The sequence below is a fragment of the Carassius carassius genome, chromosome 3 (assembly GCF_963082965.1).
Source record: "Carassius carassius chromosome 3, fCarCar2.1, whole genome shotgun sequence".
In the NCBI taxonomy this organism is placed as follows: Eukaryota; Metazoa; Chordata; class Actinopteri; order Cypriniformes; family Cyprinidae; genus Carassius; species Carassius carassius.
Window position 1 is genome coordinate 1,870,512 of NC_081757.1, and position 20,005 is coordinate 1,890,516.

General features: G+C 38.6%; 1 protein-coding gene across 1 annotated transcript in view; it reads left to right on the forward strand.

Moving 5' to 3' along the window:
- Positions 1 to 836: 836 nt before the first annotated feature.
- The window catches only part of LOC132115910 (phosphofurin acidic cluster sorting protein 1-like), a 36,643-nt gene continuing 17,474 nt past the window's right edge, over positions 837 to 20,005 (forward strand). Inside the window, exon 1 of the mRNA XM_059524339.1 lies at positions 837 to 1,255. Coding sequence (XP_059380322.1) covers positions 1,107 to 1,255 — 149 coding nt within the window. The 5' untranslated portion in view covers positions 837 to 1,106. The remainder of the gene's footprint in view (positions 1,256 to 20,005) is intronic.

Consider the following 20,005-nt stretch of genomic DNA (forward strand, 5'->3'; position numbering starts at 1 on the left):
CAACTATTTTGAGACCTGTAGCAGAAATCAAAATTGAAATGAGCTCATTTTGTGCATAAAATTGTAAACTTTCTCAGTTTAAACATTTGCTATGTTATCTATGTTCTATTGTGAATAAAATATTGGCTCTTGTGATTTGAAAGTCTTTTAGTTTTCATTTTATTAAAATTTAAAAAACGTCCCAACTTTTCCGGAATTCGGGTTGTAAAAATCCTTTCTTTGTATTGGTCTTAAATTATATTCTAATTTTCTGAGATACTGATTTTGGGATTTTAGGAAATAAACATGTGAAATATATCAGTGTGTGTGTAATGAATGAATATAATCTACAAGTTTAACTTTTTGAATGGAATTAGTGAAATCAACTTTCTGATGATATTCCAATTATATGACCAGCACCTATATGCAAATATTATAAAACAATATAAATATAGTTTTTTACTTCATTATTAGTATGTTATTGTATTATATATTGGTGTATTTTAAGATAAGCGTGTTATTTATTTAATTATCTATTTATTTATGCATGCTAGGTATGCATGTAAACATTTCCGTGTAAATGTAAATTGTAAAGCCACTAAAATCTTAAATTATATTATGATTTTTCTTATTTCGCAGGACGAAAACGACAGCTATGCTCTCTCTCTCTCTCTCTCTCTCTCTCTCTCTCTCTCTCTCTCTCTCTCTCTCTCTCTCTCTCTCTCTCTCTCTCTCTCTCTCTCTCTCTCTCTCTCTCTCTCTCTCTCTCTCTCTCTCTCTCTCTCTCTCTCTCTCTCTCTCTCTCTCTCTCTCTCTCTCTCTCTCTCTCTCAAGGGTTGTTATGAGGGCTCGTCTTTCACAAGAGGCGTTGCTCTTCGGCCGTGGTGCTTCTCTGCAAGCACAAAAAAGAAGAAATTTCCGCTTCCTGCAACGAAAAAACAACTAGCGCAACTTGAGAAACATTCGCCGCGACTTTGAAGGTGAACGGCGGGTTGAAGCGCAGCGCGCGTCGCGATCGGTCTCCCCGAGCCTCGGTCCTCGTGGACGGATGATTGTGCTGCCATAGAGGGTCGGCGCTCCGACAAACAGTCGTTTTATTCGGGTTTTCCTTCTTTGTGTCCTCCAGCATGTCGGATCGGGGAGGGCTCCCGAGGACTGGAGGCGTACCGTCTCCGCAGCCCTCCAAACCGGTGGCGATCACCTCCAATCGGCCGGTGCACATGAACCTGTACGCCACCTGGGAAGTGGACCGATCGTCTCCGAGCTGCGTGCCGAGGTAAGGCGCCTGTCCGCCGGGGAGGGAAGCAGCGGTGCACCGCCGGATAATGCTCGAGGTTTCCTTGACATTTAAACACATAAAGGGCAACACACTGAATTAAAGCTGCAGGGAATAAGATAATGAAAACAGCTTAGATGTAATCAAAGGAATAAATGAGCTTGTATTTCAGCACGATATATGTGTGTCGCGGTTTGCAGCGAATGATCGGTGGTTGAATCTGAACACGACAGTGCGGCGAAGAAAGACAACCAGAGCAACTTCTTAACAAAGAGCTGCCAGTGAAATGTTCAGACATGGGACAGCCTGGAAGTGATCAGAAATGAAACAAGCAAAAATATCAGCCATTGCGTAAGAATATGATATTAATTCAAAGGCCCCATTGGCAGATATTTTTGTTTATTATATATATATATATATATATATATATAATTTTTTTTGGAGTATAATAATTTTATTAGTAGTAACAGCAATAATAATTGTTGTTGTTATTATTAGTAGTATTATTTTCCCCAAATTTTTCTTGGTAGAGGAAACTAAGAACTGCATAAGATTATATATCAATATTTGTAAAATATTTCCCCATGATGTAGAAGTAATCCTTATGTCTTATTCATGCATTGTATCCATCGTGGGAATGCTGGATTTTTGGGAATAGACTGCTGTAATGCTGGTTTAGTGTGTCGGGGTTTCATGCTTTTTCTTAATTGGAAATGGAATGAAATTGGTTTGGGATGCTGCTGTGGTAACTGTTGAGCTTCATGTATTGCATTCCCATCTGCTGTTCTGGAAAACATTGGAAGTATATTTCATATTGGAGTATGCCGATATAGAGGTATTACCCCCCAAATATTAAATGTATCATTAGACCCAATATTAAGGAATAAGAACTGATAAAGTAGGCCTAACTGCTGGGATTCATATGTTTTATTACTGGGAGCAGTCTTGTGTATATTGGCTTGGGATGCTGGCATGTTAACTAAGGAGCTTGAATTCCAATCTGGTGGTCTGGAATATGTTGCGGTCATCTGGTAGTCTTAGATATGCTGCTTTAGAATGTCTGGGGATTCTAGTGCATTGTGTTCTAAATCAGGAATGATATGGAATTGGTTTGGGATGCTGCCATGGTAACTAGGGTTTCAGGCTTTGCAGTCCAGCCTGCCAGCAGCGTTTCATTACCCTGCATTTGTGATCAGGTGAAAATGTGTGTGTCCGTGTTCAAAACAGTTGTTCTTGTTGAAAGCCAATACTCCTTGCTGCCTGTTGTTTTCACTTGCAGTTAATATCGGCTACGGATGCACACAACACAGACATGTGAAATGGCTGCCCATCGAAGCTAATTGGTTTATTTGTATTAAATGTGTATTGATGGAGCAATTGGGATAGATATGGGTTACCCAGCATGTGCTTGTGTATTGCGTGGTATCAAGCGGCTGGAAACTCAAAATACACAGAAATATTGATCGGCTTGTTGATGTTTCATGTTTGGCCGGAGCTGATGGCGGTATTCAAAATGTAATACATTATGGAAAGAGCATAGCGCTCTCCCTACCTCTACTATCATCTTGCTCAGGACTACTGTTAAATATTAATGCGATCTTGTTTTATTTCTAATTCAGGTGGACAATAGCCCTGTAACTCACCCCGGCTACTTAATTAGAGCTAAAGATGGCACAGTGGGTGGCACAGGGCACCCGTGTGGAGCGTGTTTGATTTCGGAGGGTTTGTGAGTGTGTAAACGTGTGCATGAGTGAAAAGAAGGAATAATGGGCAATAGAAATCGATGCATTAACAGCACATTAACAATTCCTGGTTTAAATTGGACATAATGAAACTAATGAATAACAGTTCAATGAGTAAATCAACAATCGCTCTTGGCTGCTTTTCCCAAAAGCATCATAAGCCCATTAGATCGTGGAAACCACCGGCACCAATGGGCTCTAAAATCATACTCGGGCTTCTGAAACGTTTGGATGATGCAGTTCTGACGGATTCAGTGAGTCATTAAACAGATTCAAGTCAATAATCCAAGAGCATAAATGCCCATTCACCTCACACTGATAACATCTAACTATAAAATTGTAATGGTTGTTATAATTCTTTGAGAACAGGAAAGTCCGAACAATAAATATAATGGTAACAACACAGAGGTACAACATCGTTATTAGGATCCAGAGTTTAAAGAGCTTGTCTTGGACTTTTTTACGACAAGGCTGCATTGCTCATTTAAGACAAACAGAACATTGTTGTCTGTTGGTTAAAACATTAATATAACTAACCTGGTTTGCATGGGCCTTAAATAGATTTTACGGATTCATTTAAAAGAAAATAACCTTCTCACAAGATTAATCGATTGGTGGTTTCGGTGCATCATGCAAATCTTTCTACTCCAGTTTCTTTTGTAAATTGAACCTGTTATGAAAAAAATATATGTGACCCTGGAGCACAAAACCAGTCGCTTGGGTATATTTGTAGCAATAGTCAACAGTACATTGTATGGGTCAAAATTATAGATTTTTCTTTAATGCCAAAAATCATTAGGATATTAACCAAAGATCATGTTCCATGAAGATTATTTTGTAAAATTTCTACCGTAAATATATCAAAACTTCATTTTTGATAAGTAATATGCATTGCTAAGGACTTAAGTTGGACAACTTTAAAGAAGATTTTCGCAGTATTTAAATTTTTTGCATCCTCAGATTCCAGATTTTCAAATGTTTGCGTCTCGGCCAAATATTTTCCGATCCTAACAAACCATACATCAATTGAAAGCTCAATAAAAAGACCCTTATGACTGGTTTTGTTGACTAGGTTCACATATATGATGCACTCCATATATAATTTCCAATCATTGTTCAATAAAGTGATCGTATCTCTTCACAAGGCTTCAATGAACTTTCAAGGAAACACAGAAATCTCTCAGGTTTCATTAAAAATATCTTGGAAGATTGTGTTTGGAACCGCATGACAGTGGGTCAATGATGACAGTCTTCCTTTTTTGGGGGATAACTATTCCTTTAAGAACAGTTCTCCGTTTCCGACCCTATGAGTGACTATAGCATGTGTGCTGTCATTAGTATCTGCGTGTCGACTCCGGGTCTGTCATCTGTCTGATATTTGTTAAGATAAAATCCTTCCTTGCAAAAATCCCTCAGTGTCTTTTGGCTGCTGAATCATTGATTGGTGCCAAAGGCCAGCAGGAAAACATACTGACACCGCATTCAACACAAACAACAGCACTTTACAGTCCGCCTTCACACTTCTGTCGCACACTTCCCCATAAAACCTTCGATAATGGGATGGAACCAAACGGTTAATAGCTTAGTCTTTGAAAAACCACAAACATTGGCGTCATTGACAGCGAAAAGCCATTGATTCGCACATGTGTAGTAACTGAACATGACACGTCATTTCTGAGTTCTGCACAGGAACTTGTGTGTTTTATTGTCGGTTTGTTCCTCACACTGCTCCTATCCTCTGACTGTCTGTATTTGACCTATAATATAGAGCTCAAGCCGTATGCACCACTTTTTTGATCTTTGAAGATCCGTATCTTTAGATGAGAATCTTCATGTTTGGAGTTGACTTGCTTTAATGAGGAATCATTTGCATTGGTTCGAGGCTGTGGTGTATTTTCAGTATTAGCGTGGTGTTTGGCACAGGCGCTGCCTGGTTGTTTCCTGTTTGTCTGTTTCCCTCTGCAGTCTGAGAGCTGACGATGTCACATCCTTTTGTTTGCGCTGCCACCGATTTCTGGAGTCACGCTTTGTTCACCTGATTTGATTGTTGAGCACAAAAAGAGAGCGAACCCAGGCAGCCGACAGACAGAGAGACGGGGATGGAGGGAGAGGAGGGGAGATGTGAATCAGGGAGCGAGGGATGATGGGTCGAGGGTGGGAAGGAAATGCTGCTGTCGCAAGATTCGAACTGCGTGGCTCCCAATCAATGCCGGCAGGCCAGCACTCGAAAAACCATCTCGTCTGAGATCAGTCTGAAATTGAATTCACCTCGATATCTACAAGGTCGAACAATCAAATGGAGGCTATTGCTGAATTTGGGGGTTTGAGTCTAAATAAATAGCTTTCTTTTTATGTGTGTGTGTGTGTGTTATTTTGAACAATTAATCTATGCAAATTACTCCAAACAACTTTTATTCTTTACCTCAGTCTGGTATTGAATGCTTTTCATGATCTGCTTGAATTTTTTATGGATACATTTTTTTATTAAACATTCATTGTTTTATTTTTTTAATATGTAGATAAAATTATTTAATGAAAGAATAGATAATATTATTATTCAACAGACTGTGCATTAGAAGGATTTAATATTTCTTTATTTTTCTTTATTATTTTGCTTTTCATCATGCCATATAACATCCCAAAATTGTTTGGATTTATATACTATTGTAGTATTAATTATTTAGAATTAGCTTTTGTTTTTAGATTTTCAGTTTTCATATTAAATTATTTAAATTATTTGGTTTTTGTTTTTTCCACATTTTTATTAGTGTTTGTTTTATTTTAATACTATTGTGAAGCTTTATAAAAAAACAAATTATAGTGTTTTATTTCTGTTCTATTGTTCAATATCTGTTTATTTCAGCATTACTGTTTACTTATATAAACATTATATATATATATATATATATATATTATATATATATATATATATATATATATATATATATATATATATATATATATATATATATATATATATATATAATGTGTGTATAAAATGTTTTATTTCAATTAAAAAAACTTATTTTGAACAGTTTCTTATCTTAATAACAATGAGGCTTAATGATTTGTCAGTAAGGCATGTGTGAACTAGTGCTAACTATTGTAACTCTCAGGTTAGAGGACTTGTCTTTGCAAGATCTGCTTCACTGGAAGTATTGGGGAAATTTGGACAGTTGCATTATGGATAGCATGTGCTCTGCTGACGTGACGTGCACAGAGCTGTGAGATGTCATCTTGTTATCCTCTGGCATGCGTTGAGGACTGAGGGATCTTCTGAGCCCCTTTCACACTGCCATTCCGGCAAATACACGGGTAAAGTGTTCCGGCAGTTGTTCCCGGGTCGCTAGATTTTGCACTTTCACACTGCCAGGGATTACCTGGGATATGTGCATGCTTTCACACACAACCCGTAAAGATCCCGTAACAACACGTGACATCAGGGCGTGACGTGTAATGTACGAGTCGAAAACGCTAGGCACGTTATACTTTCACTGAAGCAAGCGAACGATCTCGGCGTCAGCGCGGAAAGTGAGGAACTAAATGATCTCTGCTTCACTACAGTTTGCACATAATTTTTTGTCGGAAACGTTGACCTTCCTTCAAAACAGGCGGTAAAAGAGTCATCACTTCGACACGGCATTAGATCTGGCTTTTGTTCACACAGCGCTCGTCCCGGGTTGAACCCGGCAATGTTACTAGGTCCCCGACCCGGGTTCAATGCCGGAATCAATCCCGTGACGTGGTTGCTTTCACACAGAAGGTGACCCGGCAATGTTCCGGCAATATGCCGGGTCCGACGTGCAGTCTGACTAAGGGTTGGGGTTCATGAGTTACTCTACGCTCTGACATAGCAGATCAAGATGGACTTTCCCATTTACTCATCGCTCTTTCTTTCTGGAGGAGAATTCTCTCTCTTTCTCAGCATCAGCTGGATTTTTCCACTCTTCAAAAAAAAAGATTAGACTGTTTTATAAATCGGCAATTTGATGTGTATGCATACGAAACGAGTTTCTTTCATCTCCACAGTCTCCTTTGCTAACATGAATTATTGCCTGTATATCGTCTATCAGCCACACTGCTCTCCATGTACTGGTGTCCACTTAGAAAAATCCATATTCTGCAACTACTAGACTTTATATTAAAAATACAAGTTAAAGGTAGTCAAAAGTAGTTCCCACCAAGTCTTATCTGGTGTGCTTTTATAGTTCTTCAGGGTTTTGTAGGAGAATGTAATAATGAATCAACAGTTTTGCCATAAAAACACATTATTCATAGTCTGACCATGTGAGCAGCTTTGAGCAGAATCTGAGTTATCATCTTTTAATTGCAGTCATTTAGACGAGATGTAAACAGAGTCTCTCAATTGGCATCAGGCTTCATTTGAATTCAAAATTATTTACTCTGAACTTTTCAAATATGTGTAAATGGGTTTATTTGGAGTATTTTTAAGAGGAAATCTCTGGATGACTATAAAATCCATTTAATTTCTTCCCAAATTCCATTTTAGAATATAGTTTTTGACCTAAATTCCATTTTGGAACTTTGTTTTTTAAAGCAATTCCGTTTTGGAATTTTATTTTTTAAATGAAAATTCTTTGTTTTTTGTTTTACGTTTTCTCGATTAGATTCTATATTAATGGTTGAATTTATTTAAAAAAACATTGAGTTGTTATAATTTTTGTTCTGCAATGTATAAAAACATATTTCTGTCATAATTTCAAAAAGTTTAACCAAACATTTCTATTGGAATTTTGTCAATTTCATAAAGTTAATGATTTAATACTTTCCAACATCATTTATAACAGAGCATTGCATTTTTATAGTTTTTATTTGTCAAATAATGTTCTGCACAGCAATTATAGTATATTTCACCCATTCAAGTTAAACCAAACTTTTATTGCAGTGGTGTAGACCTTTGTATTTGATGTGCTTGTAATACATTTCTTTATCACATCCAGTTCAGTGCATCAGATTGAGAATGGTTTTAGACTGAAGTATGCTCGGATCTTGTTTCATGAATGCCTCTCATTGATGAGCAGCTATTGACACACGGCAGGTGTGTTGGAAGTTTGAGCACACACGATGCATTGTGTGTCTGTCTTTGATCGCTGATTTTACCTGATTTCCATGCATTGCCTTTGTTGCTCTCATGGCGTGCGGATGCGTGTTTATGTCATCAGTATTTCTGTTATGAAACCCTATACTCTCATAGGGAGAATGCAGAAGCAGAAGCAGAGCCGAGCTGCTTTATCTTGTTGTCTGTCCTGGACGTTTATTAACACAATCCATGAGAGCGCAGCCGTGGCGCAGTCAGATACTGACACGGTTCATCACGATTCCCCGAGCTTATTATATCGGCTTAATGCTGACATGTGAACAGCTTTACTTTTCTGTATGCATGTTTGCAACTGTTCTAATAACTGTTGGGTGCATGTTCTGCAATCTGAACCTCTATGGTTGAAAATGAAAGGTGTTGCTGCACTGAATCACCAGCAGTGTGATGAGCTCTGACGTGGTTCTTGTGATAAACTGTGTTCTGGCAGTGAATCACACACATGCCAGAGACACACTGACCCACTAACACAGTCCAACAGCTCCAGCACATGACTGATGATGTGACATGCTCCAGGACGGGATGGATGGCATTCTCATTCACTTTCTCCTCTCTGGTTCAGATGCTTCTGAATTGAAGTTAGTTGGTACTCTAAGAGTCAAAAAAGCACATAGAGGAAACACAAAATGAATAACTGTGGCTCCGGATGATATATTGAAGGCTTGATGATAGGTCTGAACATCATTACATGTAGTCCAGGGCTTCAGGCAAACAGTGGTGTAAGTTAGTGAACGAATCATTCTTTTGAACCGATTATTTTTGGTGAACCAGATGAACCAGTTCGTCACATCGGACTGAAGCTTTGTAAGATTTCACATATGAAGCAGCACAGATCTACTGGTGTCAGTTTATTCATCTTGTTAAAGTGATCAGTGTTTAAGCCACTGATTTAAGCCACAAGGACCATTTACATGTGGTATGTCCAATGATATGAAGAAAAAATTAAGCTTTATTTTTACATTTACATTTATTCATTTAGCAGACGCTTTTATCCAAAGCGACTTACAAATGAGGACAATGGAAGCAATCAAAAAGAGCAATGATATATAAGTGCTATAACAAGTCTCGGTTAGCTTAACACAGTACACGTAGCATGGGCTTTTAAATAATATAATAAATACAAAGAAAACGGATAGAATAAAAAAAGAATAGAGCAAGCTAGTGTTAGAGGTCTTTTTTATATTTGTATAATAATGAAAAGAAAATGGTTAGAATACAAAAAGATTAGAAAGGTAGTTAGATTTTTATTTAAGAATAGAATTAGAATAGTGAGTGCTAAAGTTCGAGGGTCAAATAAAGATGGAAGAGATGTGTTTTAAGCCGATTCTTGAAGATGGCTAAGGACTCAGCTGCTCGGATTGAGTTGGGGAGGTCATTCCACCAGGAGGGAACACTTAATTTAAGTGTGTAAAAGTGACTTTGTGCTTCTTTGGGATGGCACAATCAAGCGACGTTCACTTGCAGAACGCAAGCTTCTAGAGGGCACATAAGTCTGAAGTAACAAATTTAGGTAAATGGGTGCAGAGCCAGTGGTAGTTTTGTAGGCAAACTTTAATGCCTTGAATTTTATGTGAGCAGCTATTGGAAGCCAGTGCAAATTGATAAACAGAGGTGTGACGTGTATTCTTTTCGGCTTGTTAAAAATAAATCTTGCTGCCGCGTTCTCAATTAATTGTTAAGGTTTGATAGAACTGGCTGGAAGATCTGCAAAGAGAGCATTGCAATAGTCCAGCCTGGACAGAACAAGAGCTTGAACAAGGAGTTGTGCAGCATGTTCCCAAAGAAAGGGCTTGATCTTCTTGATGTTGAATAAAGCAAATCTGCAGGATCGGACAGTTTTAGCAATGTGGTCTGAGAAAGTCAGCTGATCATCAGTCATAACTCCAAGGCTTCTAGCTGTTTTTGTTGTTTGAGTTATGGTTAATGTGCCTAACTTGATGGTGAAATTGTGATGAAACTTAGCAAGGGTGAGTTGAAGGTGATGGTCCATCATCCAGGAAGAAATGTCTGTTAGACAAGCTGAGATGCGAATAGCTACCGTCGGATCATCAGGATGGAATGAGAGGTAGAGTTGAGTTTCATGAGCATAGCAGTGGTATGAAAAGCCATGTTTCTGAATGACAGAACCTAATGATGCCATGTAGACAGAAGAGAAGTGGTCCAAGAACTGAGCCCTGAGGCACCCCAGTAGTTAGATGTTGTGACTTGGACACCTCACCTCTCCAAGGTACTTTGAAGGACCTATCTGATAGGTAAGACTCAAACCATTGAAGTGTGGTTCCTTTGCCAGTAGGGTTGACAGGAGGATCTGGTGGTTAACCGTGTCAAAAGCAGCGGTCAGATCAAGCAGGATAAGTTTATATTTTATTGAATATAATACTTTTTTATTTTTGATAAAATGTAACTATTTATTTTAACTGGAAAATCTGAATATTTGCAACAGGATTATTTTAGTATTATTTATAACACTTTAGACTGTGTCTGTCCTCCGCTGCAGTGTGTGGGTTGTAAACAGTCACAGAGTCTGTTTTTAAGGTCAAGCTCAGAAAATGAAAGCGAAGCGAGACTTTGATGGATGTCACAGGTTGTTTCAGTGTGTGGGATGTCCCACTGCGTGTGGACGTCTGGTCTCTTATCTGTCCTGAACACAGCCCTCAGAAAGGGCACAAACGAATGACGTACGTCTCAGATGTATTTTTCACAATCAAGCTCTTTTACCCATTACTGTAATTTGCTATAAATCTCATTCCTGTCTTAACAATACCATAATAAATAAATTACAAAACAATATCATGAAGTATATTTGAAGTTGTGCTTTACAAATTAAATCATATGTAATTACAGAAATTAGCTTAAGAACATTAAACTAGTGACAGTAGGAAAAACATTTCTGTAAATAGTTTGTAAAACTAGTTTTATATCTGTTTCAGTTTTTTTAATGATGTCTATATGCTTAATTTTAATAAAATTGGTTATAAAATTCTCATACTTTTATCTTAGCAAATGCATTTTTTTATATCTATTATTATTTTTCAATATTTCTATTTTGCTTGTATTTATTTTTATAGCAGTTTTATTTTTAGCAATTTCAATACTGCAGCTTATTTCAATTAGTTGCTAAGGCAAGATTTTCTCATTTTTGTTTAAGGTTTTTGATCCAAACTAACAAACAGAATGCACTGAATAGAACTAAACAAACTGTTCTCTTAAAGAGTAACTAAACCCTAAACCAACTTTTTTTAGTTAATGATCTATAAGAATGGGGCTTTATTAGTGCTGTTCATTTATTCGAGTAACTTTTTTGACATTTGAGTATAAAGTGTTTTAATTCTACAATATATGGTGTAAAAACGTGTGAGTGCTGCCCTCTTCAGGTTGAACGGTGGCTACTGCAGTTGATTTTTCCTATTGGATGTTGCGGTGGCAAGTGACGTAAGCAGTTTCCAGCTCAACACGCCCCTTGGTACGAGCTATCACGCCCTTGGCAGTATAAAACCATCAAAATCACTGTAGTGAGTCAGGAGCTGCAATTGCGAGTATTGGTAACGACCAGGATAGACTAATATAGCATCTATTTAGCATAGCAATTATATGGTTATTTAGATCTTCAAGTTAGCGTAGATTTATCTGTATTTAGTACAGTGGTCAGGATGGTACGTAGGTGTGTTGCTGGTTGTGACAGCACTGCTGGACTGCATAGTTTACCAGCAGACTTTAAAATTAAGCGCCAGTGGTTGCATGCATTTGGCCTGGAAGACCGCAAGTTCCCGCCTAGAGCTGGAGTGTGCAAACTGCATTTTACACAGGATTGCTTCTCCAACGCAATGGAGGTGGAAATGGGCTTCTCTACGAGATGCGGGAGTTAAGACCGCAGTTTGAGCCAGCGGCTCGAATTGATATGAACAGACACCTCGACATCCTACACTTCAGGTGAAGGTGGGGGAGAAAAGTCATCTACTTCAAATGAACGCTCTGTTGCAAAGCTACTTGTGTCACTACAGTCACTCTCCATTTTCGAGCCATTTTCTCCATCTGACAGCAGCTGTCAATCAATCCGTCACTGCGAGTCTCAGGATCACGCCGTACTCGCTCAGCCCCGCCCCAGGTTCATCCCCTCGATCTCCGCTGTGATCTGCCCACTTTTCAGCATTTTTCAAATATTGTCAGTGGGTGGAGTCAGGCTCTGACCAGGGGTTTAGTTACACTTTAAACGTTACTGTTACCTCACAGACCTAATAAAGTAAAGTTCAGTGTCAGGACGATGCAGGAGCAGCTAACGGGGCCAAAGACACAAATAACCCCTTTTGAAGCGTGTGTATCTGTACAAGTGAGCAGGAATTGTGTGTGTGTGTGTGAGATGGCCGGTGGGGTGTTAGGGTGTCTGGGGATATGAGCTGGACTCGTGTGCAGATCACCGTGGAGGACGTGAAGGAACAGACTTGTCCTCGCCGCGAGCGCTGCTGAGACGGGACGGGGTTATTACAGAGGAGCGAGAGTCTGTCAGGACGCTGAAGACTGCGGCTCTGTTGTACAGCGTCCATTAACAACCTGACCAGCTCCTGTGTGTTTGACCAGCTACTTCCCTCTTTCATTATTACCTGTGTGTGTGAGGTGCGTCTCATCTTGGCATCTGCACATGAATGAAGGTTCGGCAGGTTTGGTGAGAACAGGAGCAGGTGTCGTCATGGAGAGCGTCTGGGATCTCTTATCATCTGTCAACCTGTTCACACTGACCACGCTTCAGATTTCACTGAGTAACACACTTCTGTACCTCTGGACAAACACAGTGCTTTCTAAATGATTATGTGAGTGCGTTGTGCTGGATGTTATTATATTATGTCTGTCTGTTGATTCATAGAAAATCCTAGAAACCTCTTTGATATGCCCTAAACACCCAAAAACACCTTAAAAACTAAACTAGCAGGGCCTTCATTTGACTTCAGTGAACTTTCAAATCTGTGTCTGCTTAGGTTTCCAGACGAGGCATTGTTAAGGCGATATATTGAAATTTTTGCGTTGACTGTGTTAAAAATGCACAAATTAAAGTTTTGTAATTTTCATGTTTACAGTTCAGAGTTCTGGGAAAACATCTTCAGCATCAATGTTATAAAAATCATACTAACCTCCAGATATTGAACAGCAGTGTTGAAGTGAACGTAGAGCAGCACTTCTGTTACAACACTGTGTAGAAACATGAGCTGTGGTGTGTAGCTGCTTTAATACCTGCGCGTGTGTGTGTGTGTGTGTGTGTGTGTGTGTGTGTGTGTGTGCGCGCGCGTGCATGCGTGCGTGTGTGTGAGAACATGTTTTTCTGTGGCTGAGTGAGGTATGTGGTTGTGAAACGGCGAGCAGAGACACGGGGGAGTGTCGTTCACATGAGCTTCAGCCTGATCTCAGACGTTTCTCCTAACATTTCTAAGAAGTATAAATAAAAATAGACTCTCATCTGTCAGTGATTGACGTCCAGTAAGAGTCTCCAGAAACATGATTTGACGAGGAGTGATGGCTTCATATCCAGATGTTTTGATTGCAGACTTTGCTGTTTGAGGACGAGACGCTGAAGATCCTGAGAAGAGTCTTTTGAGATGACTGCTATATTTATTTTTAGGAGAAACAAACCACAAACTTTCCATTATCTAACAATATGTTATATTTGTACAAAATGAGATGATGAGATCTTGTTAGTGATTTTTCACACACACATAAACAAACAAACAAACAAACACACACACACACACACACACACACACACATGCCTGGAGCAAGAGTTGGAGGAGTTTGGTATGAGATGCAGCCCTTCAAGAAAAATGTCATGTCGTATATGTGTGTGTGTGTGTGTGTGTGAGAGAGAGAGAGAGTTGTGCAAGATCTGGATTGTGGCCAGTGGTTTGATTAGTTGAGACAGACTCGGCGTGAGATGAAGAATGAGAGATTGTGTCTGGTAAACACAAAGAGGAGAGCGAGTTTTTGTTTCGTTTGTTTATTAAAAGTGAAGTGTTCAATCTCAAACACTCCTGCTATCTTCCTTCGGGGGGCTTCTGGGGGTTTCTGGGTACTAGGGGTGTGCGATTTAATTATTGTGTATGATAATATCGTAACTGTTGTTTTAAGGAAATGCAAGCAGACATTATGGAGTATGTCACTCCCTTTGCAGTCTTCAGAGTCCAAATGAAGAGAGATCAGTTTCATGCCCAGGTTTGGAAACCCTTTTTTAACCACACACACAAAGAAATAAATTAAAGCTCTAAGAAATGATCTGCATATTGATTTTCATTCGCAAAGATCATAAACAAACCGGGTCAATCTCACTCAAACACACACACACACACACAGTTCTCCACAGGGGTCGACTGAAGGCCTATTGTCTTCACAGCATGACCACTAAATTGCAGGATCATTTGATTGTTCCCGTGGGGTTCAAACACACACACACACACACACACACACACCAGGGATGGAAATTAACTTTTTTGTCCACCGGTCACTGTGAAACAGCCGACTCTTGCCCATTCTCTCAGCTCCGTAGCCCAACCGGATGATACACTGCACTCAACTTTTTTAATGCGCAGAAACATTTTTGCGATATTCTAAACCGTTTTAGTACGCATTAATAATGTTGTATTTAATTCCAAGGTAAGGATTCACCAGTATACGTGTATTCATTTATTTATTTATTTTTGTGTTTGAGGGAACACGTGGGAAAAGTCCCCTGTTCATGTATCACTGAAATAAATCTCGGCTTGCAAACTTTTACGCCGTCGATAAACGAACACACAGCATTTTAATAGCTACATCGTTTTTACGCGTCTCGTTACGCCAGAGCTGTCAAACGTGTAGCGATACAATGTTGTTTCTACAAACAAAAATGAACAGCGTAACAACTTACTAACCACAGAGCAAACTTCTGAAAAAGTTCTTGAAGACTGGAAATAAAATGCATCCCCTGGACAGCAGTTATTAGAGACGCGACCGATAATACTGTTTGTTAGTTTGCTTATTATGCCGTTAAAAACAATAAGATAAACACAAACTGTCCATATAATCTAAAAAGTTGCAGAATGCTGGAGGAGAATGAACTTACCGGGATTTGACAGAGACGTGACAGTATGCGGAAATTTGTGCACGATAACAAATTCAATTCTTCACGCGATCTTGTATATCATGAGCGCGTGCTATAAAACGTTCTGTAAATAACCAACAAATATATCACTCCGCCGGCGGCTAACTTCAGCTGCAAACACTGCACTGGAAACAACGCTGCTGTTTCGAGCCCGGTTTACACCGCCTTTCTTCACGGAGCTGCTTCGGATGATATTACACTTTATTGTGTGTTGTACACACACCAGGGATGGACTTTTTTGTCGCAATTGGCTGGTGCCGGGTGCTAATTAACATCCCTGACACACACACACACACACACACACACAGTAGAGTAATTCTGGTCTGAGCTCTTCTGTCATCTTCACCCAAACCCATCTCAGACATGTCAGTCTCAGTTTAGATATGCTTGAAGCACCACTGATCTCAGACCTGTCCTGAGCGTCAGATGATGAAGATGATGATGAGGAGGAGGGTCCAGACTCTCATCAGCTGTGATGTAAACTCTGTCCTCAGTACCACTGGCTCGTGTGGTCTCATCAGCTCAGATGCTGGAGGAAACTTTCTCCTTCATGATGTGAAACAGAGGAGGCACGAGCCGACAGGAAGAGGAAGTGGCAAAATGACTGACCGATCCATTAGATACTTAATCTCCCGTGACATCACATCCTGTTCTCCGCCTGATGTTGAAATATTGCTGTTGACTTTAAAATAAAGACATGTGATTGAAGGCCTGTACCGTATGAAAGCAGGTTTTTGTATTTTAAATATTACTTTTCCAATTATATATATGCAAATATATAAGTTTGTGATCACAGTAAGATTTTTAATGTTTTTAAAGAAGTTTCTTCTGCTCATCAAGACTGCATTTATTTGATCAAAAATATAGAAAATGCAGTAAAATTGTGAAATATTATTGCAATTTAAAAGGGTGTTTTTATATTTTAATATATTTTAAAAAGTAATTTATTCCTGTGATGTAAAGCTAAATCTCTGAATATTAGAAGAATATATATATTTCTGTGAAATACTGTAGATATAGACATTTCTGGACAAATGTAAATATTTTATAAAACATAAAAAATAATATGTAATATTAAAGAGCAAGCATGCTTTAGAAATATATTCTAGATGTTTTAGTATCTTTAAAACAAAACCAAGTAAAACCCATTATTTGGGTGCAGTCTGCCTGCCGTCTGCAGGACTGAGAAGTGTTCTTCAGGGGAATCACGCTCAGTAACACAGGAATGTCGACCTGAGAAATGCCTGATGGGAAACTCATATCTCAGGTGTGTTCAGGTGCAGTCTGAGCAGAGTGAGTGATCTGGGAGATGTGAAATCACTTGTTTTACGTCACGAGTCTCGTTCTGGTGTGATGGTGATCAGTGATTTACTGCACTTGAACACATCTCTCTCTCTCTCTCTCTCTGTTTCTCTGTGTGTGTGTGTGTGTGTGTGTGTGAGGCACCAGCTCAGAGCTAAAGTGCTAATGAGAGAGAGCTGGATCAATTCACTCTGTATTCAAAAAATAAATTGGATCACACACACACACACACACACACACATTGGGTTTGGCTCCGTAACAAAATGTTCTCTTTGCTGTGACACCAGTACCTTAGTATTGATCCTAAGTCAATACCTTAAAGGGACCGATCTCCCAAAAATGAAAACCCTGACATCATTTACTTTATTTATTGTCATCTCAAACCTGTATGACTTTCGTTTGCGGAACACAAAATATATTTTGAAGAGCGTTTGGGTCCGAACACCACCAAACCCCATTGACTTTCTTTATATGAACATAAAACACGCCAACATTAACAATGTATTATTATTATTTATTTTTTTCACAGTAAAAAGAAAGTATGTGTATAAACATTGTTCTTGTTTTTTGGTGTGTCTATATGTAACTTTATATTTAATTAGTGAAGTTTTCTGTGCTGTTTCTTCCTCTTCCTCCTGGTAGAACTGTTTGTGGTAGAGTTGTGAAAGTTGGCACACAGATAGAGGACAGTCTGAACATTAACCCCTGCAAATCTGGAGTCTGTAACTCAAACCCTCTAGCGCCACCAACAGGCCAAACTCGCACTCATGTTTATGCTAACTTGGGTCATGTTCAGTCTTCATCTTCTGTAGTTAATATTTTCCTGCCATATAAGGTATATATTAGTGCTGTCTGATTATTAATCACGATTAATCTTATACAAAATAAATGTTTTTATTTTCATAATATATGTAGGTGTACTGTGTTTTGTATATATAAATACACAAATGCATGTTTATATATTAAGTATATTTTTATATAATATAAAATATATTAATATAAAAATAGACATCTAAATACATGTAAAATATAAACATTTATTATACAGCATGAATATACACAGAACACACACATATTATGCAAACAAAAACTTTAATTTAGTATGCGATTAATCGTTTGACAGCACTCCTATATAAACGCATATATACTCCTCTTAGACAGTTTGTCTGATTTTCACCAAAAGCGGCTCTGATTATCTTTAGACCTCCGTCTGAACACAAATGTTTTCTCTCAGATCATATGACAGATCTATGTCATGCAATAACTAGTTCTGACCTGAGTCTCTCGCGGTCAGCGTGCTGTGTATAATCTGAGATGATCTCTGTTACACACTGGGTCATTTTTAGTAATTAGATGATTTACTAAATCAATGCATTGAGTATTTTTGTTGTCAGACTGTGGTGCATCGATGCATTTCTGCCTGAACGTTAGCTTTGTTTTGACTCTTCAGGACAGAACAGACCTCGTCTGAAGCAGCTGAATGAGTCCATGCTAATCACATCTGCTCTCATTGTGTGTGTGTGTGTGTGTGTGTGTGTGTGTGGAGATCAGCCAGTAGTCTTAGACAGCTTGAAAGCTGATATGAATATAATAAAGGTTTGTCTGAGGTTTGATGTAGGGTGGGCTTAGAGGAGAGAAACTGTCATTAGCTCTGCATAAAAACAAATGTCAATGGAAAGTCCCAGTGTGTGTGTGTGTGTGTGTGTTTAGCATTGGCAGTGTATTCTGGTCGTGCAGTTTCTCTGTGTCTGTGTTAGTATGTGACTTGCATACTGATCACACACACACACGCACACACACACTTTCTCATCAGTGAGGCTGATGAGGATAAAGCTTCTCGCTGCTCAGTCAGTTGTGTGTTCATATTATTTCTGCATGCACACACACACATTGATTTATGAGGCTTCACCTGTAGCTCCTCTCGTTTAGAAGACAACAGGAGATGATTTGTGTGATTGTGTCATGTTTGTAACACGAGGAGAACACAGAACAGGAAGTGAAAGAGGATGAAAGGGAAGTGCAGAGGCTTTGACGGATCTATTTCCTGTCTCCAGTCATTTCCCAACTTCATAACAAACCTCAGCGCTGAGGACAAGCACTGCACTTCACTCTTTATAAGTCATTGTTTTGATATTTATTACTATTATTATTATTATGTATCTTGTGTAAAGCTAGTAAGACAATAAAACACAATAAACCATCATTTATATGGTTAAAAATTCTGCAAGGCAGTGTTTCAATAATTATATTTTATACAGTTGTTTTGAATGATGATGATTATTATTATTAGTGTTTAAGTATTATTTACGGCACGTAAACAATAAAACCATCCATTTATGTAGTTGAAAAAGATGCACAGCAGCATTTAAATAATTATATTTTATAAAATGGTGCTGATTATTATATTTTAATATAACAAATGATATAATGAAGCCTCTCTATAAACAGCTGAGCTTCGGAGACGCTTCTAGAGTCACTGGTTGTGGTTAGTTTCTCCCAAACCGTGTGGTGAATCTCCCAGAAGGCCGTTTGATGCGGTCGGGAACATGTGCACAAACACCGGAGCACAGCGCTGTTTGGATCAGGATTAATGGAGGGTTTGCTTGAGTCTGGATCAGAGCCGTCTGTTACTGTGATGTGCTTTAATGGGACTTTAGCAGGAAATCACACCCTGGCGGTGATTAATGGGCTCTCTCAGGAGCTTGTGTCAGTGTGAGGTTGATTAGTCGCCTGTTTAATTAAACTGATTTCAGGACACAAACCCATCATTATCACTGTTAGCAGAAACCCTGGAAAGATACAGCCTGGGAATTATTGCTTTTAAAGCACACCGTTAAAATAAAAATACTGGATTCTCAAAATATTTCCAGATTTTAAAATATTTTATAGTGATAAAATGTCAGATAAATCTAAAATATATAATGCATTTCTGATATTTGTCCATTTCTATGTGTATATATGAAAATTAAATGGTTGCATTTCATATTTATACAAAGGTGTCTGTATGTGTAACATTTAAAAAAAATATATCAGATTTTTAAAAATAGTTTTGGTAGAAATTGTTTATGAAATACAAAACGAGTACAATACACAAACATGCATATATATATAAAACATTAAAAACATATATCAGATTTGTAAAATATTTTATTTTTGAATTCATTGAACATCATGAGACTTTATCAACCGTGCAGCTTTGATCTCTAGCTTTATAACGATAATAACCTGATAAATGTGAGATAAACTGGTGCTGAAGGTGTGACGTACTGTAAACACACACACACACCTCAGACACACACACACACAACACACACACACACACACCTCAGACACACACACACACAGACACACACACACACACACACCTCAGACACACAGACACACACACACCTCAGACACACACACAGAAACACACACACACACACACACGCACCTCAGACACACACACACACACACACACACACACACAC